Below are 17,745 nucleotides of genomic sequence, written 5' to 3' on the forward strand. Positions count from 1 at the left end.
AGCCCCCCCCCCAATGCCTGGATATGCCCAGGCTTATATCCAAATTTTGATGATTTTATTGGTTTGCATTGTTTTTACTTAATTCTCAAGAACAGTTGCTTCTTAATCCCAAGTAATAGTCAAAGAGAAAGTCACCCTGAAAATACAACAGATAGAAATCTTCGGATGGTAATGAAGTAAGAATTTTTTTTTATAGAAGTTAGTTCAGAAGGAGGATCGTGCACCAAGATTTCCCTACCTCTTAAAAATTTCATAGAAATATTGTCTCTAGGAGATATTATTTAAATAAAAAACAGATACCTTGCATACGGGGACCGATTTTTTCCATGCCTTTTTTTATCGTCTTGGCAAACAGCCCCCCCCCTCAAGTGTTTATTTCTGATAAAGCACTTCTCTTTAAGCTCCTAATGAGTTTGTATAGCGAATTCAGGAATGCCCATACAAATATAAGCGGTGTTTTTTTTTTCATTTTTTTTTCTTACAACTTTTAAAGTTTTCGTCAGACCCTGGCTCTTCTGCTCACTTCCGTTTTTTTTTCACTTTTTTGTAAATGATTCCATCTATACACTATTTCTACATTGTTCTCACAAGTGACATGAGTGGGGTTTGAGCCGCTAGTACAACACAAGTTTTTCGAAATTCAATACAAGAGGGATATACAATGAGCCACCTTACTTAATGTAGGTTTAAACATAGTTTTTTTTTTTTTTTTTTTTTTTTTTTTTTTCTTGCCAAGTAATTACCTCTAAAACATAATAGATACATGTTGCATAGGTTTCGAAGAAAATTTTTGTTCGTTTTAATTTTCAAGTTCACTCTTTACTTAAATCAGCAAAATTTCTTTGTTTTTTTTTTTGTGTTTTGGTTCTGTGACACCTGTTTTCACACAATCTTTAAATGGTTGCAAAGGTACATATAGGAATTTGAAAACACCTGTCCAAATCTTAGTTTGAGCTGTGGACCTCTTCTTTTTTTACGACATGTTTTACGAATCACGACCCCTAAAAGACCCCTATTGGAGGCGGATGGAGTTCGTCCGGAATGAGGCAGACTATGTCTGCTGACCACGTGCCTCTGGATATGGGGTTTTCCCTAACTAAACGCTCCATGTTAATGGGCAGCCTCAATCTTATGAGGTGGGTGGAGCCCACCCCAGGGACTTTCAGTATCTAGGCAAGTCCTAGCTCTAATTAGATCCCAGACCTAGAGTCGGTTGGGCCTGCAGCCCTCCACCCAAAAATGTTACGGCAACAGAAAAAGATGATACAGCCTAGGATGACATACCCATCTTTTACCGTCCACGCCCTCATAATGTCCCTGGACCGATTATGGACCATTAAATGAGTCTTATTGACGAGGGTGGAATATAATTCGCCACATGGAACGTACTCACATTCAACTTTCCTGGAGCTAAATCAATGCTTGCCTATGAGCTAAAACGCTTCAATATAGCTGTGGCTGGCCTTACGGAAACCCGCCTTGTCGGAAGAGAGTCCAAGGATATCGGTGAAGGATATCACCTGATCTGTTCTGGTGACCCAAAAAGCAAGACAAATGGTGTAGGCCTCACGCTGAACGCTAGAGCCAAGAGATGCCTTCTCTCCTATAAACAAATTTCAGATAGAATACTGATGGCTCAGCTCCAGCACAAGCATGGAAAGTGGACAATTATTGTATGCTATGCTCCCACCAATCCTAGCCCTGCGGAAGTGAAGGATCAGTTCTATGCGGAGCTCTCAGTGACCCTGTCTAGAGTCCCAACCCACGTCATCGTCACTCTTCTGGGAGACCATAACGCGACGGTAAATGACAGAGAGGGGGCGTGGAGAAGTGTTCTCGGCCCTGTGACTCCGGATTTACTGAATGACAACGCACAAAGACTCCTCCAGCTCTGCACTGTGCATAATCTGGTTATTTCAAACACACTCTTTCAGAGACGAGATATACACAAATACACTTGGTATAGTAATGACGGCCAGACAAATAAGATGATCGATTATGTTATGAGCATGCGTCATTGGTGCACGTTAATAACAAACTGCTCTACTTATAGGTCTACTAAGTTTGGAAAAACAGACCAGACGATGATAGTTACCACACTCAGGCTACACCTCAGAGCAAAAGGACAAGAAAAACTGCCTTCCAAGCTTGATCTGAGTAGTCTGGCTATGTCCGAAATGCAACAGAAGTATGCTCTCGATATCTCTCACCGGTTGAGCTGCCTCCAAGTTCTGGACGACCCTGAAGTAGCCTGGAAGTCTTTCAAAGATAATATACTCGATTCTGCTGGCAGTACCATTGGCCGCAGCAGACGCAAGAATAAACCCTGGGTATCCCAGGAAACTCTGTCTGTAATCGAGCTGCGCCGGAAGGCCCGTTTAGCAAAGAATATGCCAGAGAACAGAAGACTCAATGGCCGGCGCAATAGCCTACTGCACAGTAATAGGAAGACCTTTGTCGACAAGAAAGCCAGCGATCTTGAACATACCTCGAGAAAAGGAGACACCTGCTCCCTCTACAAACACCTCCGCGAGCTGACGGAAGGGAAGACTTCCACCGTGAGCCGTGTTTTTTCTGCTGACGGAAGCATGCCGGATGACGATGCAGGCCAACTCTATGCCTGGAGCAGTCACTTCTCAACGCTTCTGAATGCCGAGGCAGTTGCTCATCCCGACCCTGATCTGATTGAAGCAGCAATGACCACACCTGAGGCTACTTCCTACCTCGTATCGCAACCGTTTACCACCTTTGAGATCCAAAATGCTGTAAAACGGTTAAATCAATAATCGAGCCCCCGGCGTCTGTGGTATTTCTGCAGAACTCCTCAAGTACGGGGGTGCAGCGATGATTCTGTGGCTCCAGATAATCTTCTCAGCTGTATGGACGACGGAAAGCATACCGAATGACTGGCGTGCTAGCATCACATTGCCGCTCTGAAAACGTAAGGGCAGCCGTCAAATCTGCACTAGCTATCTTGGGATCACGCTTCTCTCCGTTCCAGGTAAACTCTTCGCAATGTCACTCCCGGAGAGGGGTTTCACCTTTTTACGTTGAAATAGAAGAGTCCAGCAAGCCGGATTCATGCCCGGCAGGTTGATGACTGATCAAATTTTAACTATGCCCCAGTTGATCGAGAAGACGCAGTAGCTCCACCAAAAAACATACATTGCATTCGTGGGCTTGAAGTCTGCCTTCGATTCGTTTGATCGCCTCTGAATTTCGTAGATACTAAGAGCTACGGGTCTACCCAAGAAATATTGATCGCTCTTTGAAAAGCTGTATGACGATACGGAAAGCTGCGTGCAAGTCAATAGAGGACGCAGTCCCACATTCCCGGTGAAGACTGGCGTCCGCCAAGGTTGTGCCGCCGCTCCCAAGCTTTTCAACTGTGTCATAGACCATGTTATGGCCAGCATAATGAATCGCCTTCAAGTCGGTCTTCAGTTTGAGGACCGCTTAATCTCTGATGCTGACTTTACCAACAACATGGCGCTAGTTATGAGCGCCCTCAATAGGATCACCAAAGCTCTCCATGTGCTCTCAGAAGAACCCTTGACAGTTGGACTGAAAATCAACTTGTAGAAATCCAAAATTATGCTCCCTGACCCCTCCACGTCCCATTCTACTCTAAAGGAAGTCAACATCAGAAGCAACCGAGTAGATGTGGTTGAAGACTTCACTTACCGGGGATCTATTCTGTCGAATGATGGCTTTATCACAAAAGAGCTTACATCTCGAATTGCCAAGGCTTCAGCACTTGTTGGGAGGCTTAGCAGCATCTGGCGAAAGCCAAACATAAGCCGATTTACCAAAATGTGCATCTACAATGCGTCAATCAGCACCGTCTTGCTGTAGGGAGCGGAGACGTGACCAGCTGCCAAATCTATCCTCAGCGCCGTCGATGTCGATCAGACGAAACATCTCCGAAGAATCGAAAGACTTCACTGGACTGACCTCGTTAGCAACCAGACTCTCCTATCACGTACGGCTCATACTCCTTTCTCAACGCAGCTCGCCCAGCGTAGTGTTCGGTGGTACGGTCACCTCCTTCACATGCCACGTGACGCCCCAGAACGGGTCGCATTTGACTTCGACCCCCCCCTACACGGACGGAAACGACCCAGAGGACGCCCACACACTAGGTGGAAAGACAAAGCCGATGAATTCCTCACCCAAGCCCACATCCCGGTGGAAGAAGCTGCGATCCTGGCAAGCGATAGGTCAACCTGGAGGCGCCTAGTATCATCGTTCTCTACGCCGAACCCTCGGCAGGAGCCTTAAGTCAGTAAGTCAAGTAAGACCCCTAAAAACTTGGGCCTGAAATGCTACAAGTCCCGTTTTCCCTGTTTATTTTCCTACAGTATTGTCAATTGAACTCCCATTAAGGAATCAATTGACGGGCTCTCAAGGACAGCCTCCCTCAAGAGCCTATTCCAAGCGAAGATGGAGTGTCTTACAAAACAGTTCTTTAAGAATTTAAAGTTCAACTTTCCGAGTTGTTGGCTAGTTTCAAATATTTACAAGGGTAGATGTGGTATAGGAACTTGAAAACATCTGCCCAAACCCTAGTTTGAGCTGCGGACATTTTCATTTTTTTAACGACATATTTAATGGGACAATACTCCATTAAGGAATCAGCGGACGGGTTCTTAGGGACATCCTCCCTCAAGAGCCCATTCCAAGTGAAGATGGAGTGTCTTATACAGCAGTTCTTTAAATACTTGAAGTTCCATAGGGCAACAACTTTCCGAGTTAGCGAAAAGCCAGTCTTCTCAACTTTTACCAATTCTTCAATAATTGACTATGAAAGCCCAAGAGACTGGAGATAGAAGTTTTTACTACAAGGAATTCAATATACTTGAGCAATCCAAAATCAAAATATATTCTCGGGATAGCAAAACAAGTTTTGACTTAGATACAACATTTAGGGCTATCAGCCCTGATCTATCGATTGAGGAAGTCTACAAAGACCGCTAGCTGTCTCATTTATTTGTCCTTGCTGGAGACAGAATATATGCAATCATTTTCCACGGAGTCTAGAAGCTTGAAATAGCTCTAAACTTTTCCTTAAGAGGGAATAACCTTTGACTTTGGACAGGAGCCTACTGCTGCAGCACTATCCTAAATTCCCAAAAGCTAAAAATGTACACATAATTACTTGTGGAAAAATTAATATGTAAAAATTTACATAATACATAAAAATTACTCTACAGTAAGATAGAGAAATGTAAACGGAGTTCAAAATTATTGCTGGGTAAAACAAATTGTCCCATATTTTTCGACGAGTAGCCTACATTTAAAAATCTAACAGATATTTTATTCTCTTTTAAGGAGACTTTCATCGTTTTAGCAATAACTGGGAAGCGGTGACAATTTTCAATGTTTTTCATCTAAAGCAGTCAGAGAACAAAGTTTCCAATCAAACAGACAAACATAAATGGGCTATTATTAATAAAACCATGACATCGATATATCTGTGGAGAATATAGTTTGGGAAGTGTTTATGAAGAAATTGTATCATTAGTACTTGAAATAGCTCTAATCTTTTGTTTAAAGGAGAATGTCCGACTTCGGAGGGGAGCCTACTGTCGCAGTGTTGTCCTAAATCTGCAAAAGCTAAAAATGTACATGCAATTTTTTGCAAAATTTATATGCAAACATTTAGATAACACATTGTCCAAAATCTTTAACCCATAGTTTGATAAATGGATGCAAATAGAATTAGGAATTGTAGTTGGGTAGGAAATATTGTAAATATTTTTGGAGAAACACAATTCAAAATCTAAGACTGATATTTTATTCCCTGTTTAAGAGATTTTCATCCTTTCATCAACAATTGGAAAGCGGAGACAATTTTCTATATATTTCCTCTCAAGCAAAAGGAGAACAAAATTTCCAATCAAACATGACTAAAATAAGTAGGCTATTATTAACCACACGATGAGTCGAAACATCTGTAGAGAATGTAGTTGGAGTCAGGAGCGTAGTTTGAGGGGGGATGCAGTTACCCTTCCCCAACAATTTGGAGAAAAGAACTATTATATAGCCCATGCCCCTTGACTCTCCATAAATAGACCCCTCTTGCCCCCCCCACACACAATAAAAAAGATGGAGCTACACCCCTGTTTGGAGTAATGTTTTATGAAGAAATTGTACAACTGGATTTCCAATCAAACAGAAATCAATATTACAGTTTTCAATCTATCCAGTTTGTCCAGTCTATCCAGTCAATATTATAGTCAAATCTATTACAGTTTGAATCAATATCGAGAAAAAAGCCTGAATTTTATTTTTATGCTAGATGGACAGATATTTCAAATTACAAAAATTGCATATGTTAATTAGAGAAAGTAGATCGTTAATTTCAGTTTTTTTTTCTTAAAACAGGTTGTTTTTTTTAATCGTTAATTTCTTATAATTTCAGGGTTTTTTTTAAATGAGGGTATATCAAATTAAACAATACCAACAATGCCATAGGCATAAGCGTTATATTAAATTAACAAGTAAAATAGACAAAGCGGGCCAATGATTCTCCTTTGGCCTATTAGACGTCAATACTCTTAGGTCTATAATTCATTTCTTGGGGAAAATGAAGCTTCATTTCAAAGCTTGCTGAATCATAGGCAGCGCAATCGCGCTGCCTAATTAAATAACGATGCTGGCACAATGCATTACTTTTTTTTTTTCCTTTGGACTAGGCAACTTCGTATCGAAGGAGTTGTCATAGAAACTTGGAAAAAGGCTCATTCGATCGTAAATTAAAAGGGCTAGAGCCCTTCTCAACAGTCGAAAGCGATTAGAGGGCAACTAACACTCTTACAACGCCCAATATATCTCCTAAAATATCCCAACAAGAATTTTGAGGTAGCCATTTTGTTCCCTGCTGTTGAATACGTTATTATGTTAACAGACGAGCAGAAACTAACATGAGTTGGGCTCAAAACCCCCTATACCTTCTCAAGGCTAGAACACAATATGCGCTTCACTGAAAAAGATACAAATGAATGTGCATTGTCAGTTTAATATACAAGTCATATACTGATATTTAGTAATCAAAATGTTAATATTATTCGATTTATTAAAGTTATAAAAGTAAAAACATTTATATTTTTCAGTAAAGTACAAATTATGTTCTGGCCCTGGGAAGGCATAGGCGTTTTGGGCCTTACTCATGTTAATTTCTGCTCGTTTTAAGTTTGACTCGGTTATTTATTGTAATTTCTGTTTGTTTTGGGCTTCATTTATTTATCGATGCTGATTTGTGGTACTTTGACGCTTGGTAGTTTATTTGATTTGATTTTTACTCATTTTTGGTTTAATAAAGTTCTTTACTTTTCTTTGAAAAACTTATTTTGTGTAAAAAGTTTTTTTTAATTAATCCTAAAGAAATGATTGATTGCATTTCAAAAACAAGTCTTTCTGCGGTAAGCTAATTTTGCATAGTTGCCAAATTTATCGTTTCATGAATTCATCAGTTAGTACTAATTAGTGTTATTATCAATATTCATTTTCCACCCACATAATACAATAGTATAATACGTGGAATAACACATAGAAAAAAAACGCATAAAAATACAAATAGAAAACACTTATAGAGTAATATATATAAAATTAAAAAACAAAAGTTGGAAGAAACAGAGAAGAATATACCCAACTGAAGTAAATTAATTAAGCAATGATGCGGAGATAATACAGACATGTGTGTTTGATAGCTTTTTGTGCCACAATTCAAGTTTAATTGCAAAAACAAAAAAAAAATTCTAACCGGTTTTCACCCCAGCTGGAAAAAACAACAAAATTTGAAAAATCTAAAATAATTAATCTGGATTCTTTTCAATTGTTTATCCAAAAAGAAGGAGAAAAATTCCAGGAGAAAAAAAGGATTGAATGATAAGAAGAAGACTCAATACAGCTTGACCAAAACACGTCTATTATATTCCCCTCTGTTAGCAAAAATCTTACCGTATCCTAATCGGATTCTCTTATTAATATCTGAGACTGTGCACTGGAGCAGGCTTGGGAGACTGCTAGTAATCATGACAAGTTGGTTTATGAATCAGTTTAATACTGATTCATTTATAAGCGACAAAATATTCAATTTTTCAAGCATGCCACGGAGATTGAAGTTGGTTGCGCCACAGAGATGGGGCCATGGAGTAGGTTTTCTAATCAGTTTAATACTAATTCATTTATAAGCGATAAAACATCCAATGGTTCCAGTGTGCCACGGAGATTGAAGTTAGTTGCGCCACAGAGATGGGGCCATGGAGTAGGTTTTCTAATCATTTTAATACTAATTCATTTATAAGCGATAAAATATCCAATGGTTCCAGTGTGCCATGGAGATTGAAGTTAGTTGCGCCACAAAGATGGGGCCATGGAGTAGATTTTCTAATCAGTTTAATACTTATTCATTTATAAGCGATAAAATATCCAATGGTTCCAGTGTGCCACGGAGATTGAAGTTAGTTGCGCCACAGAGATGGGGCCACGGAGTAGGTTTTCTAATCAGTTTAATACTGATTCATTTATAAGCGAAAAAATATTCAATTTTTCAAGCATGCCACGAAGATTGAAGTTAGTTGCGCCACAGAGATGGGGCCATGGAGTAGGTTTTCTAATCAGTTTAATACTAATTCATTTATAAGCGATAAAATATCCAATGGTTCCAGTGTGCCACGGAGATTGAAGTTAGTTGCGCCACAGAGACGGGGCCACGGAGTAGTTTTTCTAATCATTTTAATACTAATTCATTTATAAGCGATAAAACATCCAATGGTTCCAGAGTGCCACGGAGATTGAAGTTTGTTGCGCCACAAAGACGGGGCCATGGAGTAGGTTTTCTAATCATTTTAATACTAATTCATTTATAAGCGATAAAATATTCAATTTTTCCAGCATGCCTAAATTAATAATAATTAATTTAATTAATAATTAATTACTAAATTAATAACCTAAATTAAGTTAGTAAAAACGCTAAAAACTTGGAAGTGTTTCTAAAAATATTTCAGAACGAAATTAGGATATTGAATTTAATTCATAAAATGTCTCATATAACTGATAAACCTGAAAGAAGTGAAGAAATGGGGTTTTACTAGAACTTTTGAATATTCAAAGTAAATCCAAGACAAGCATAATATGTTCCTCGACTATTAAAATTTCGCAATATTAGACTTGCATATAAAATAAAACACTTCAATGGGTGTCATGTTAATGGTGTCATCAATGGCGGTGTCATATTCAGCTTTCCAGAGTAAGAAAATAACTTCGGTCCTTTGATCATATTGAAATGATGGCGTCTTCTTGTCTTTCTATAAACACTTTAATTGTTTATATAGAAGTTTACCATGCATCGTTAAATGAAGGGACTAATTATAATAAAACTTGAAATAAATTCTCCCCTGGTGTGAGAACGTCATAGGGCGGCACAAAGGGGGGCTGGTGATTAGTAATAATACTCCGCGCTTCGCTTTTTAAACATTCTTGTAACGTTTAACGTTTTTAACGTTTTTTTTTTTTTAAAGTGTGACCCTCTCTGACAGAAGAAAGAGAGGAAGGGATTCGAAAAGTTTTTTCAATGTGGAAGAAAAGGGGAGCTCAGAAATTAGTTTTCAATTATTCATATTTTGTATGACTTGGTTCGTGATATTATCAAGGTATTTTACAAGCAAAAGAAGGTCAAAAGGAGGGTGAACAGGAGAGGGGTTATGGAGATATAGGGGGGAAGAGGGCCTTTGAGCATTCTAGAAATTTAATTATCCTTTTTATTACACTTGAAGTATCGATTTACAATTCTGTAACATAGTGGTCTCCATATCTACTTTTAAGAGCAAGGTACCCGATTCAATTCTGCATTAAATGCAATTTCTTGAAATAGTTAATATATTACTTTAACAGCAGGCAACGGCAGGAAGTGGCAGGAGAACGCGCTGAACAGTGAAGGGGGGTTTTGTTAGAAGGAAAGGGGTTAAGTCGGGGGTAAGATGGTCAAAAAACACTACAAAGATACAATGCCAAAAACATTGAATAGACATGCGTCGAACAAGTTCAACACTGAAATTCAAGATCATAATTCATTTGATTGTCTTAATGATTGTCTTTGGAGAAAAGTTAATCTAAATCATATTGCGGTTATGACAAATCTCTTTATTTGCTTGATAATGTTAGGGATATACAGCCAATTGGATTGGTGCGCTGGATTCTGGATCCTTTGTCTGAGAGGACGATGGTTCGAATCCTAGCGTACTCAATTGTTTGGTTTTGGCCGAGTGTCAGTGGCGTGAGTCTATAAGCTCAGCCAGAGTCGACCTAGTACCAATTGGGTACCTGGAGAAATATAGGGAAGATAAGCAGGAAAGGTGTTGCGAAAGTATAAGAGGGCTGGCTCCCAACCCTCTGTTGCACTTCCTGGCCAAAGGGCCAAGAAACGAAGATTAGAACCGTCGATAGAGATTGTATAGTATAATGCCGTATTATTTACCTTAAATATATATATATATATATATATATATATATATATATATATATATATATATATATATATATATATATATATATATATATATATATATAGAATATATCTCACCTTGACCTAAAAGAAGGACTTACCGCTGATAAGGAAAGTATCTGCTCTTTCAAGTTCTCTTCATCTGGGTAGCCTACCCAAGGAGGAAGCGACGCATCTGTAGACTTTTGCTTACTCTTAACGAAGTTATCTTGCTCCTTGTTAAATTCAGATAAAAGCGACTACAAGAAAAAAAAAACGATAGCGTAAAATATAAGAAATATGAACCCCATACCAACGAGCATATGTAGAACTTCCTTAAAATAAGTTAATGTGTTCCAAAGACTCCTCTAGTGTGTATTTAGTTAATCGGCGCATTTGCAGAGGTGTATAAAGTTCATCAAAGATATAGGACGTAAAATATAAGTGGGACAAAAAAAAAAAAAAAAAAAAAAAAAAAAATCCATCACCTCTTGTTCAAGGCATATCTGGCTTAATTTTTATATTATATTGTCGTCCTCAAGTCAAAAAGGGAGTAACTTACATTTCCATGATTTTAAAGGAGAGAAAAAATAAACTTTTTGTTGCAACAGTTTTGCTGTGGAATAATTTCAAGCTTCAATCAAGCATAAAATCCAGCACAGAACTACAGAGTCAAATACCTTTCAGTTATTTGTTCATGAAGATGGTAATTGTTACTAAAGTGGGTAAAAAAAAAAAAAATGTTGCGAGTGCCGACATTATTAGCTGGCCCAAGTCCAAAATTTTGAAAAACAGAGAAAAATACGCACCCCGTTGGACCCCCCCCCCAACAAAAAGAAATCGGTGGTTTGAAAAAAATGAGAAAGAAAAAAAAATTCTCGCTTAGTAGCAAAAATGAAAAACGGAGTGTAATTGAGAAATTTTTGTATGCGTTTGTACAGTATTGCCACGGGAACGATTCTCGCTTAGTAGCAAAAATGAAAACTGAGTGCATTTAAGAAACTTTTGCGTGTGTTTGTGCAGTATTGCCACCGGAAGGATCCTCGCTTAGTAGCAAAACTGAAAAACGGATTGCAATTGGGAAATTTTTGTGTGTGCTTTGTGCAGTGTTGCAACGGGAAAGATTCAGACTTAGTAGCAAAAATGAAAAACGGAGTGCAGTTGAAAAATGTTTGCGTGTGTTTGTACAGTGTTGCCACGGGAAGGATCTCGCTTAGTAGCACAAATGCAAACGGATTGCAATTGAGAAATTTTTGCGTGTGCTTTGTATAGTGTTGCCACGGGAAGGATTCTCGCTTAGTAGTAAAAATGAAAATCGGAGTGCAACTGAGAAATTCGTGTGCGTATTTGCGCAGTGTTGTCAAGGAAAGTATTTTCGCTTTGTAGCAAAAATAAAAACGAGTGAAATTAAGAAATTTTTGCGTGTGTTTGTGCAATGTTGCCACTGAGAATTTAGCAATATCCTAGGATTCACTTATGAAAAATTCAGAGGATTAAAAAGAGTCTAGGATTTCAAATATAATTGAGACGAAACATTTCTTCATCGCTTGCCCAAGGAGTATATTGTTTAATTTTATGTACCATATTGTCGTCCTCAGGTTAAAAAGGGGACAACTTACATTTCCGTAATTTTAAAAGGAGAGCGAAAATAAACTGCTTGAACAGTTTTGCTGCAGCAACAGTGTTACCACAGAAAACAGATTGTAAAACCAATATGAGTAGCTTGATTCTGATGAATTACTATTGATTATGATAGGTTTTGATTATGGTTAGTGTAGTGTAGGGTGTTTTCCAAAATTCACATAAATTTTATTTCACAATAAACTTTTACCATTAAGATTGACGGAAATAAGAGTTTAAATTCTTGAGTCAGCTTCAAATCACTTGACAGTTTTTTTTTTCAAAACGGTGTTTTTGAATTCTCGGTTACCATAGGATTAAGTTCGTTCTTTAATAGGTAACATTTGACGCACTAACCATGATACGCAACCCAAAGTTCAAAAATCAGCTGTGAAATCCCAAAAAACGGCCCAGAATTTGATTTTGGTGATGAAATTCTGAAAAAGTAACTGCCATAATAATCCTAACAAGAAGATAAAGAAAAACAATCGATCAAGTTGAAATTCAGACTGGCGATCAATCGGAACTTCGGGGTGACTCCTACTTCGGATTAAGAAGTAGTTTCTTAGGGTTACACCTACTTTTATTCCTCGAAGTTCCAAGAACAGTGAAAATGCAACCCAACTATTTGAATGCTTACATAATGTTTGAATGCTTAGGAAGCTTATACAATCCATATTTATCAAAAGAAATTAGGAAATAGATTTTTAACGAAAAAGACCTCCACAAGCATTTTTTGGTTGCAGCAAGCAGAAAAAAACGTCGATGAAAAATAAACAAAAATTACCTAAAAACATATGCATTAAGCAGATTATAAAGGTGTAGATTCCTTCTGAAGGGGTAGTTATCTTTGGGAATCAGCATAGGCTATTGCTAATTTTTTAATTTTTACAAAAGTTTTAACTGATTAGTTCTGCTTCTAAGCAGCTTATATGAGAGCAATCCTAGGTCATACAAAGTCCCCGAAGTGGGCCCACAGAAAGACTATATCCTTATTAACTAAGTATATAAAAAATTCCAATCTGCATAATGTTCTATAATTTTTGTGTCCTCATTGTATTTTTGTTCTTCGTTTTTTTTAAAATTGAGAAATCTTTATTACATAACTAATATATACACAAAAATAGCACGAAGCCCAGTATTCTGGGTTTGTATGGCTATTCCTAGAATACTCTACATTTAACATATACATCGGGTTACCACACCTTCCATCTACCAATATATCAACACAGCATTATAATTCTGCTCAAAAAAAAACTCATACCGATACAGGCAATGACGTCTCAACTGGCAACGGAAATCAGTCCTATCGAACCCATTTATCAACAAAAAAAGCAACCCATTCCACAGCGCTGGAAGAGCATGGCAACTGGAAAATGCCAACCTTGTCGACACCCTCAGTGGTCTCCTATACTGGCTTACCTGTCTAGTTCCATATCTGTGAAAATCCTCAGCAGTAGAAAACATATTCCAAAAACAAACCGGAACAATATGTATGATTTATTTGATTTATATAATTTTTTTTTATATATTTTAGCTGTTTTTTAATGTGTTTTTAGACATTTTATGTGACCAAAGCAGGATGTGATATGCACAATAGTGTCAGCGATTTAAGCAAGAACAGTCTGTACAACCCCAAGATATTTTAAGTGTTGACGTGGCCTGTGCTAAATATATATCTGTGTGATATTCGTGACCTGGCTCCTCTTAGAGCCAGAGATTTAGTAGAGAATCACACAAATATGAGCGGTTGATTCACTCAAACGCCAACTAAACAACAACAATATAATTCTGAAACAACCAAAAGAAAAACCTTAAAAAATCGTAGGGCAAAAAAATATTTTATTCTGATGACCATGATACTTCATTCAACATATGTTGCTATTGTCACATGACTAATCTTACTCTTTATAACCTGGTAAACAAGACACAATTGCCCTGTTTTTTTTAGCAACGAGTGACATTTATTATAGGCTGCCTTTCTGACGTAGGTATAATATTCGTAGCCCTATTTTAGAAATTGAAGATAAAAGACGCAATATAACTGGTGCAGGGGATCAACTCTTGTGAATAGAAATGCATCGCTAAGGGCCAAAAACTATGCAACGACCAACATAGGGCCACGCTTGTACAATGCCTCTATTCAACTCTTGACCTAGTTAGGCTACTTAGAGGCTTAATTACTTCTTGTAATTAAGCGTGGTTATAACCACGTTTAGATAAGATTTCCTTTTGGTAATACGATTCAGATTTCCTTTTGGTAATAACTAATCAGAATTCATTACTTGTAACTATAAATCTCCTTTTTTACGACTTGGCGATAACAAAACGCTGATTAACAATGGCCTCCTGCCATTATCTCCATTGGGACGTCTTCCAAATCGCAACCAATCTCCAGATGGAGATTCTTGATCAATAGTCCTGCCTAAAGTTTCCTAGTAAGAGTTTCAAGCTCACATATTTGTGAATAAAGAATACTCTATTCTCACATTTCAGGCCTTATTTTTTTTCTGAAGGTTGACTTTTTTGCTTCAATATTTTTAATTTAAAAGCTAATATAAAACAGTCCGGTTTGATAAACTAAATAAAGAATATTTTCAAAAGATTAAATTGGCCAAGAACCCTAAGAGGAACAAGAAAATTCCCCAAAATAAAGAATCAGTGTACTTTCCCCAGAAAAATTGTGACAGCAAAATCAAATTCAGCTTGATGCGCATATTGTTTTTTTTTACCTTTCTTTATTTTTAGATCAGATATTTCCAATTGTCCATTTTACCTTATTTGGTCTGTTTGATAATGATTTAAATTCAGGCTTCCGCTTAATAGGTTTGAAAGTATATTAGGTTCTAGTAATAGATACTAAAACGGAAAACATGTCTGTTTCCTAGTAGCTTTGTAGATAAATCCATTAGCAGAGCACTTTTCCAAAAAGAAAGGAAAATAAATACAATTTTTTGCCCATGAACCTAATTTGGGGACCTAATAGACTTGATAGGACCTAATATTCATACCTGACAACATCTTAGGTCTATTCATACCTGAAAATCACGCTTTTCTAAAAATTTTCTTTTACATTTTTTAAAATCATGAAGTTTTAGGGCAGTGTCAAATTCTCGTCAGAGTTGCCGTGTTGAATCGTGAGAATAAATAAGCCAATAAATTATATTAAATTTGATAATATTTTCCGTCCGTAAAAATTCGAACATTAACAGTCTGTTGTTACCAAAAACAATTTCACCTTCAAATAAGAGTTTCGCCTTCTTAGACTGCTTTTGTGTCACATACGTTTAGGTTAATTTTTATCAATTTTTCACTCATGTGTCTTTTTCAAGTCACCCTAAAAAAGAAAGAAAAAGGCAAAAAGCTATGATGCCGGACAGTAATATGCGGTTAAGAACGGCTAACTCGAAATTTTCTTCCTTTTTCAAATAGAATACGTCTTAAATTAAGCCACTTTATAAGAAAGGTGATAAAAGTGAGTGTGGTAATTATCGAGGTATTAGTCTGGTCTCTGTAGATAGCAAATTACTTAGTAATATGATACTTTTTAGATTGAGAGATGCCGTAGACAAAGCTTTAAGAGAAGAACAGTGCGGTTTTAGAAAAGGTAGAGGATGTGTTGACCAAATTTTCACTCTTAGGTTAATAATTGAGAAGTGCCTAAGTTTTCAAACACCTTTGGTCCTCAGTTTTAAAGATTGTGATAAAACGTTCGATTCTGTTGATAGAAGTGCTTTAGCAAAGATCTTATTCTTGTATGGTATACCAGACAAATACATTAAAGTGATTAGTGCTATGTACGAGAATAATACTGCTGTGGTTAAGGCATGAAATACTGCTGTGGTTAGCAGCTGGTTTGGTATTATGAGTTAAGCACGGGGTGTGTTCTATCCCCCTTTATATGGATTATTTTGATGGACTTTGTCTTAAGGAGCACGGGAAAGGCAATGGGAGACTACGGAATCAAATGGGAAGGAAAAAGTCTCCTGGACTTAGACTATGCTGATGATATAAGCATCCTAGATGAAATTGTGAGCAAAATGAATGAAGTTTTAGAGGTTTTGCGAGTTCAGGGTACTAGAATAGGGTTGAAAATTAATGTTAAGAAGACTAAGTCACTAAGGCTAGGAATAAGTGAAGATGAAAAGGTGAAGTTGGGTAATGAAAAGATTGATCAGGTGGACAGCTTCACTTACCTTACTTACTTACTTACTTACTTAAAGCTCTTGCTCGGCAGCGTCGCCAGCGTAGAGGGAACCAGTCGTCAGCGCCGTCAGTCTTCTCCAGAGTGGTCGGTTCAGGGCGAGGGTTGTCACTTCAGCCGGGTTGATGTTTCTGGAGGCAAGCCGATCATAGATGGCGTCTGCCCATCTGGTGCGTGGTCTTCCCCTAGGACGCCTCCAGCCGTTTGCAGCAGGGTCGAAATCGAAGATGAGCCAGGCGGGTGTTTGGGCAGGCAGACGGAGCAGATGACCATACCAACGCAGCGAGCGAGACTCAAGCTGCTCGGACAGGGGTGGGAGTTTGAAGGACCTGAGGATTTCCGAATTTCGTACCCTGTCAGGCCATCGGGAGCGTTCGATTTTTCGGAGGTGTTTCGTCTGGATGGCATCTACCTTCAGCGTCTGTGTCTGAGTCAGCGACCAAGTCTCAGCAGAATACAGCATAACGCTGGCAACCGAAGCAGAATATATTCGTGCTTTTGTGAGACGGCTGATCTGGGGTTTATGGAAGACTGTTTTTAGAAGGCAACCGAAGACAGAGTTTGCTTTTGCCGCTCTTGCTGATATTTTGGCATCTAGGTTTCCGTTTGAGCAGACAATTGAACCAAGGTAGGTAAACTGCTTGACTACCTCTACAGTCTGGCCACAAATTTCCACAGATGACAGAGGGTTGGACGGCGTTTTCTCAACTGGCATTATCTTGGTCTTCGACCAATTTATTTTCAGACCGAATTTCTCAGCGGCAGAGGCCAGTGTTTCCAGTGTAGTTTTGAGGTCACTAATGTTTTCGCATGGTGGGAGCAGTGAAGACGTCTTTTATATGGATTATTTTGATGGATATGTCTTAAGGAGAACAGGAAAGGCAATGGGAGACCACGGAATCAAATGGGGAGGAAAAAATTTCCAGGACTTCGATTATGCTGATGATTAAAGCATTCTAGATGAAAGTGTGACCAAAATGACTGGATTTTCAGAGATTTTACGATTTCACGGTAATAGAATAGGTTTAAAAATTAATGTTAAGAAGACTAAGTCACTAAGGCAAGGAATAAGCGAAGATGAAAAGGTGACATTGGGTAACGAAGAGAATGATCAGGTGGGCTACTTCATTTACCTTTATAGTATTATTAGTAAAGATGGTGGGAGCAGTGAAGATGTTAGAAGTAGAATAGCCAAGGCTCAGGGTGTTTTTTCACAGTAAAAAAAAAGTTTGGAAGAATAGGAAGACAAGTCTGCTAACCAAGATTGGAATATTGGAAACTACAGTCTTGAGAGTGGTCAAATATGGCTCTGAAGCATGGACGCTCCGAAAAGCAGATGAAGATTTGCTAGATGTTTTCCAGAGAAATTGCCTACGGATTGTTTTGGGTACCTGGCTGATTGACGGTATTTCAAACAGTAGGCTGTACGAAAGGT

The 17,745-nt window shown here is 38.1% G+C and overlaps 1 protein-coding gene across 3 annotated transcripts in view; it reads right to left on the bottom strand.

Annotated features, from left to right (window-relative positions):
• Sap47 (Synapse-associated protein 47kD) overlaps positions 1–17,745 on the bottom strand; it is a 99,366-nt gene that overhangs the window by 30,260 nt on the left and 51,361 nt on the right. For all 3 annotated transcript variants that reach the window (XM_089105827.1, XM_089105826.1, XM_089105828.1), the window contains exon 6: positions 10,609–10,746. In XM_089105827.1, coding sequence (XP_088961953.1) covers positions 10,609–10,746 — 138 coding nt within the window. The remainder of the gene's footprint in view (positions 1–10,608; positions 10,747–17,745) is intronic.

Source organism: Artemia sp. Qi Xiang Cuo, chromosome 20, assembly GCF_049724085.1.
Source record: "Artemia sp. Qi Xiang Cuo chromosome 20, ASM4972408v1, whole genome shotgun sequence".
Taxonomy (NCBI): Eukaryota; Metazoa; Arthropoda; class Branchiopoda; order Anostraca; family Artemiidae; genus Artemia; species Artemia sp. Qi Xiang Cuo.